We start from the raw sequence: 7258 nt of genomic DNA, 5'->3' as shown, positions 1-7258 counted from the left end.
TCTAGTGCCTTCTAGAAAAGGTGGTTGATAGGGCGGGGCTTGGAGTGTGACGGCAGTAAGGGGTGGGGTCGTCTAAGGTAGTCCGGTGTTCTGAGCGAGTCTTAAATGTTAGTTTATAAACTGGCTTCCTTGTTTTCCTTAAATGTAGGAGCTGGCGCGCAGGCTTTGTTCCCGGGCTCACGAGTATAACCTTGGGGACCCTAACCTGGGTGGGACAGGGCAAGCGTTTTCCATGGGCCATACAGGAAAATGACAGCCACCCTTCCTGAAAAGAAAACTGTGTGTCTCGCACTGTCCCGTTTTCTCCCGGTATCCACCTGGGGTGTGTGTGGGTCCAACAAAGATCTATGTTTTGTGACCCGAGCGCGCAAATAAGGTAACGAGAAGCCTTGCGTACCTGGTATCCAGGACGCAGTCAACTCGGCGTCTCTCAACCTAACGGGTCGCGCCCCGCCCCCAAGTGCGTTACCACGAGGTGATTGGTTGGCTTCAGCGCCTGAGGGCTCCCCAGCGTAAGCGCTGATTGGAGGAGCGGAAGTGACAGATTGCCCTCTCCACCACTCAGCTGCGTGGGGCCTGCTAGTTCGGGTGGAGGCGTCGTGACCCGTGTGATCCTGAGGCTATTCCCTGAGTTAACATGGCTGCGGCCGGCCAGCCGCTGGGACACCCTTGAGGAAAGGAGACGAGGTTTGTCCGAGGCTTCGGCTGCGATCTCCTCAGCGATGGCGCTTCGGTCGCGGCTCTGGGAGTTGTCTTCGGTTTGCAGGAACCCGGGTAATTAATCTCCCCACTTCTCTCAGACTCCCCAGGGTCTGCACAATGTGCATATGCAAGTCGTATTTTATATTCCACATGCCCCATCGAAAAGTAAAGGAGAACAGCATTGTAATGACACTAGTAGAAAATTAAGAACCAGGTCTATGATGGCTCCCCCTGCATCCCCTGAGCAAACATACCTTTTGTCCTTCTTCCAGGGTACGAAGACAGGGGAGAGGATGGAATTAGAACTTAGATCACATTCCTGTTTTGTCCGTATTCGTCATTTTTTAAGATCCATGTGGTTGTTTCCATTGTTAGGATGTGGGGTGGCGGCTCTCTCAACCAGTTCCAAGCCAGCGGTGAAGCCTGAAGCGGACGTTGTGGAAAATGAAGCTGTTGCCCCAGAGTTCACCAACCGGAACCCCCGGAATCTGGAGCTCTTGGCTGTTGCCAGAAAAGAGCGGGGCTGGAGGACAGTGTGGCCCTCCCGGGAGTTCTGGCACAGGTAATTAAGCCTGCTAGTTACTGACCACAGAGCGGTGCACGGTGCCCTACAATTTGTTTTCATCAACTCATTTAAAGAATGTGCCAGATCCTGCTGGCGACTTTCCTCTCGGGAGGCTGACTTGCGGTGGGTCTAGGAGGGTTTGCGGGGGGGTTGCTGCAAAAAATGAATAAGTAGGTGTCATAGAGAAAATTTAAAGAGCATGATGTTAGAATGAGAGACTGGTTGCCTACCAAGACTCCTCTGCAAATAAGGAGATGCCAAACTATCTGTCAAGAAGAGCATTTTCAGCAGAGGAAACAGCTAGGGTGGGAATGAGATTGGTGTGTTAGAGGCCTGTGTACCTGGAGCTCAGTGGGCCAAGGGGTGAATGCTGTTAAGATGAAAATAGAGAGGTAGGTAGGAGACAGGTCATTGGCTTTGTGAATCAAGTAATGTGGTGTTAGTTTCAGGTGTACAGCAGAGTGTTTGGTTATACACATATATATTCTTCTTCATTATAGGTTATTACAAGATACTAAATATAGTTCCCTGTGCTGTACAGTGGGTCCTTATTGTTAATCTATTTTATACATAGAAATGTATACCTGTAATCCCAAACTCCTAATTTATCCCTCCCCTCTTTCCCCTTTGGTAACCATAGGTTTGTTTTCTATGTCTGTGAGTCTGTTTCTGTTTTGTAAATAAGTTCATTTGTATCATATTTTTTAGATTCCACACATAAGTGATATCATGTGATATTTGTCTTTCTCTGACTGCCTTCACTTAGTATGATAGTCTCTGGGTCCATCCATGTTGCTGCAAATAGTATTATTTCATTCTCTTTTTATAGCTGAGTAATACTCTGTTTTACACACACACACACACACACACACACACACACTCACTCACACTCTCTCTCTCCCTCTCTCTCTCTCTCTCTCTCTCTCTCTCTCTCTCTCTCTCTCTATATATATATATATTCTTTATCACTTCACCTGTCAGTGGACACTTAGTTGCTTCCATGTCTTGGCTATTATAAATAGTGCTGCTATGAACATTGGGGTGCATGTATTTTTCCAATTAGAGTTTTTGTCTTTTCTGGTTGTATACTCAGGAGTGGGACAGCTGGATCAATGGTAATTCTATTTTTAGTTTTTAAAGGAACCTCCATACTGTTCTGAGGAGAACAGATTTTTATGGGGGCAGGGGTAGAAGCGGGAAGTCTAAGTTAGAAGTCTATTCTTTGTTACAAAGATAGTTAATTATTGAATTCTTTATATTTGCCAGGAATTATGCTAGGTACTTTATATGGATTTTCTCATTTAATCCTTAAAACTACTTTTTGAGTGGGGGAGGTTATAGCTCAGTGGTAGAGCATGCGCTTAGCATGTACAAGGTGCTGGGTTCAATTCCCAGTACCTCCATTAAAATAAATAAATACACCTAATTACCTCCCCCCAGAAACAACAAAAATATTCTAAAAAAAAAAAACAAAAACAAAAACAACTTTTTGAAGCAGGTGCAGTAATTTTCCCCATTTTACAAGAGCAGGGGATTTGAGGCTTAGGGAGATAGGGTTAGTAAGTGCCAGAGCTAAAATTCAAACCTGTTTTGTCTGACCTCAGAGCTGGAACGCTAAATTGTTACCGCTGTGCTGCAGCATGTTGGTGTTTATCTGCTGTTTATCTACTTGGTAAGGATTCATTAAAAATATATTTCTTAAGGACTATATCAAGTTATAAGAGCAAATTAGAAATCATAACTATGTGATAGATTCATTCAACAAACATTAGGCCTAGATCACCTCATAGGCACTGTGCTACATACAGGAGAGAAAATAAAGTAGATGTCATCCTTGTCAGCAGAAGTTTTATAGTTTGGTAGTGGAAATGGAATAGGGGTAATAAAGTGTTACAGTTGCTATGGTGCATTTTGACGTTGTGTATACAGGGAGGAGTCAAAGAAAGGGGGCAGGCAGTTCATCTTTGAAATTATCTGTATCTGAAGTCTAGAATTCTTTGAAACACCCAAATTATTACTTTCACTTGGGTTGTATTTTTTATATATGGACCACTTGGATAATTGGAGATCTGTTTTCCCCCCTTTTTTCCCTAGCTGTCCTATTCACAGTATTATCAGTATAAAACTGGAAGTGACCTTGGAGATAGTAAGTCCCACCCCTTTATTGCACAAATGGTTTAAGACAAGAATCAGCAATCTATATAGCTCTTGGGCCAAAGCTGGCTTGCAAGCTAAAAATTTTACATTTTTTTAAAAGGTTGAAAAAATCCAAAGAATAATATTTTGTGATGTGGAAGTTGTGTAAAATTCAAATTTTGTTATTCACAAAGAAACTTTTATTGGCGCACAGCCACCATTCATTCTTACCTGGTTATTCTAGTACTACTGTGCCTGAGTTGAGCAGTTGTGCCTTATTGTTACCTGAAAATGGGGTTTGCATCTTGGTGGGTGTCGAGCTAAAAGTCACAACCAAGCCAAAGATGGGGAGAAGGAAGGGGCTTATTACTTGCAGTGAGTAAGGAGAACACTGGGGATCTTTCCCAAAGCAGTGTCTCCCTAAAAAGCAAAGTTGCGGAAGTTTCAAGCTAAAGTTACATGCGTATTTATAAGGGGCTTGAGCCGAGGAGAATTCAGTATAAAACTGGGGCCAAGGTAGACAGAGTCCAAGCTTTAGCTGATTGGAGTCACAATGGTCAACCTCCACCTGGGTGCAAAACTCCAAGGCTGTATCAGATTGTTAAGTATATCCCTTCAGGAGGAACTAGGACTTGGTTTTATCAGTGAACTGTTGTTTCTTGGCTGCTGTTCCTTTGTTCCTGCATTCCCTTACTTCCCTTAAGATCATTGATTCTTGAGACCTGTTCAAGGGCAGGTATTGTGGCCATACTTAGATCTCAAAATGGCTTAGGTATAAAAATGGCATCTCTTATGTCAAGAAAGCCATTCTTGATTCTCTTTCTCCTGGGACCCCCTACCCTATCTGCTTACAATATGTCCTACAAACCCTAAAATATTTACTATCTGACCCCTTACAGAAAAAGCGTGTTGACTCCTGAATTAAGAGATTGTGATTTTTTTTTAGGGCTACCAGCAAAACCAGGAATAGAACCCACATTTCTAAATTTAGTGCTTTTTCTGCTATTTCACTGTAAGAATCTTAGTGTAATCTCTAATGTCAGTGTTTATCATGAGCTTAATTTTTTTTAATTAAAAAATTTTTTTATGATGTCCTTTTATTTATTTTGGGGGGAGAGGTAATTAGGTGTATCTATTTATTTATTTATTCTTAGAGGAGGTACTGGGGATTGAACCTGGGACCTCATGCATGCTAAGCATGTGCTCTAGCACTTGAGCTATATCCTGCCCTCTTCATGAGCTTAATTTTTTAAACGTTTTATAAAATCTAAAAGGGAATAGTTTCTTGTGTGTCCTTCTAGAGCTGCTCTGTGCACATAAGTATAAACTTATTTTTTTTTTAATTATAAATCTTAGCACACTGTGTACCTTGTTCTGCATTCCCCCAACACACACACACACACACACACACACACACTCACACTCACACTCATACATAAAAATACATCTTGGAAATACTTTCTGTTGGTTGGGAACATTGGCTCTGGAGCCAGACCCCTGGACTTAAATCCTACCTTCTTTACTTACCATTAGTTGTAATCCTGCTAAAGTTACTTAACCTTTCTGTGTCAGTTTTTGCAGCCTTAGAAAAAGAAAGAAAGAAAGAATAATGGAATTATTTTGAGACATGAGCTATACCTGTAAACTATTATGACTCCCTGGCACAGTAAGTGCTCAATAAATGTTAGCAGCAGGAGCATCGAAAAAGTGTGACTTCATTCTTAACTGTGTGAAATACCATTGCATGGGTGTTTTAATTAACTGGCTCCCTAATGATGATTATCTTTTATAATTTCAGACAGTGTTGTAATGAATTGTCTTGTCCATGCATTTTATCAGGATTGGGCATATTTTCATGGGTTTGAGTTATTAATATTTTCCTTTTCTGTGGACAGTTTGTCCAGGTTCTTTGCTTGTTAAGTTACTGGTCATTTTTTATTATAGGAGACTTTTTGCATATTATGGGAATTAGCCCTTTGAACAATATATGATTTTAAAATATTTTTTGTTTCATTGCTTGCCTTTTGATTTCATTTCTGTTTTGTTTTTTTGGTTTTTTTACCATGCAGGAAACTTTGTCAGTTTGTTTTTTTTTAAGCCATATGACATAGTTTGATGTTATGTTAAAAAATTTGATATAGTTAAATAGGCTTTTCTTTGAGATTATTAAAAAAAATTCTCCCATGTTGTCTTCTAGTACTTTTATGATTTCTATTTTTGTATTTAAGTCTTTGATTCATCTTACATTTATTTTGGTGTTAGCTGGAAAATAAAAGCATAGAGTAAGTATATCTTTATCCAGTGGAGGGTCAGCAACTTAGCTCTGCCTCCTCAAATCCGGTTGTAAAGTGGATGCTGTGTAAATAAATCTTAGCTCTCAAATACCAAATTTCTCCTGGATATTTGAAGTTAACTAGAAATATTTTGTTTATTATTGAGGATATCCTCATAAAGACAGAGAAAAACACCTTTCCCAAGTAAAATCCAGGTTAAGTATGTTGAACCATAACATACTTATGTATGTAAATGAACCAAACACTGCATTCTTGAGAAATATTTAGGCATTTATTCACCAGAGGTCATTTATCTTTAGGATTCTTTTATGATTTTATTTTCTCACCTCATTTAGGTTGAGAGTCATAAGGACTCAGCATCATATAGAAGCATTTGTGGAACACCGCAGTGGCCAGGTTGTGGTTTCAGCATCCACCCGTGAATGGGCTATTAAAAGGCACCTTTATAGTACCAGAAACGTGGTGGCTTGTGAGAGTGTGGGACGAGTGCTGGCAGAGCGATGCTTAGAAGCAGGAATCAACTTCATGGTCTACCAACCAACTCCTTGGGAGGCAGCCTCAGACTCGGTATTTTTGTTTTCCTGTACTTATTTAAAAGGTATTGGGTTAATTCTTGACATCAGATACTTACATAATAATAGTTCCACTTACTAAGTTCTCTCCATGTGTCAGACCCTACGGTGAGTATCCAGATGTATGTCACCTCACATCATCCTCACGGCAGCCCATAGCATCAGGACTGGCGTTCCTGCTTCTGTATAAAGTAAGCTGAGGCTGGCTTGCCCAGTCAGTGTGGCAGGGGCAGGGTTCAAACCCACTTGACTGATTCTACAATCGTAACGTTGAGCACTACTTCTTTGTTCATATATTAACATCTTGTCTGTATGATATTTTAAAATGCTACTAATCTTTGACATTCTTCATCCTCTTTTTTCTTGTCTATGTTGTTATTAAGATCACTTTCTGAAAAACCAGTGTAGGCTAGGAAGTTAGCAAGGAGCAAATCAGTTTACTTCTTTTTCTCTTGGGAAGTGAACTATTTACTGTCAGCTGATTCAGTTTTTTCCTTCTTTCCTCATCTTCAAAACCAGTTCAAACGACTAGAGAGTGCTATGACAGAAGGTGGTGTGGTGCTGCAGGAGCCTCGGAGAATCTATGAATGAAACAAGCACTGTTCGGAACTTGTAAATATAAAGCTGTCAGCTACTCGTCCACTTGAAGACAGCATCAGGAGGAACCGCCGGCCTGGACGTTCCATACACCGGTCTGACAGCAGAGTGTCGCTAGTAGTTCAGGTCCTCTCTGTCTCCCCTTGTGTGTGTGTTTTAAATCAAGGGCTAAATTCTTCCTCTCTATTGAGACATGAGAGAAGTTATCTGAGAAAAGCTGTTGCCAATTATAATTAACTTTTGAAGGACAAATTAAATGTTGTTTAGAAGTTAAAGAATAAAGGTATATTGTAAACTCTTACTTTCTGGCTATATGAAATTTTCTCCACCTTTGAGCTGACTGTGGCAAGGGTACACATAGGAGGTTTATGCAGAGCACTTGTTACCGTGGC

General features: G+C 40.8%; 1 protein-coding gene across 2 annotated transcripts; it reads left to right on the top strand.

Moving 5' to 3' along the window:
• The first annotated feature begins 587 nt into the window (after positions 1–587).
• On the top strand, positions 588–7167 carry MRPL18 (mitochondrial ribosomal protein L18). 2 transcript variants are annotated; one of them, XM_045524443.2, is made up of 4 exons: positions 588–774; positions 1078–1264; positions 6033–6115; positions 6789–7167. In XM_045524443.2, exons 1-4 carry the CDS (start codon positions 723–725, stop codon positions 6854–6856), a joined length of 390 nt encoding a protein of 129 aa, XP_045380399.1. In that variant the 5' UTR covers positions 588–722; the 3' UTR covers positions 6857–7167. The 2 variants fall into 2 exon arrangements, with proteins under 2 accessions (XP_045380399.1, XP_010964073.1); XM_010965771.3 differs by having other exon boundaries at positions 613–774; positions 6033–6264.
• Positions 7168–7258: the final 91 nt, after the last annotated feature.

This window comes from Camelus bactrianus, chromosome 8 (genome assembly GCF_048773025.1).
Source record: "Camelus bactrianus isolate YW-2024 breed Bactrian camel chromosome 8, ASM4877302v1, whole genome shotgun sequence".
Classification (NCBI taxonomy): domain Eukaryota; kingdom Metazoa; phylum Chordata; class Mammalia; order Artiodactyla; family Camelidae; genus Camelus; species Camelus bactrianus.
The sequence above is the reverse complement of the archived record's forward strand: the minus strand, read 5'-3'. Positions and strand labels throughout refer to the sequence as shown.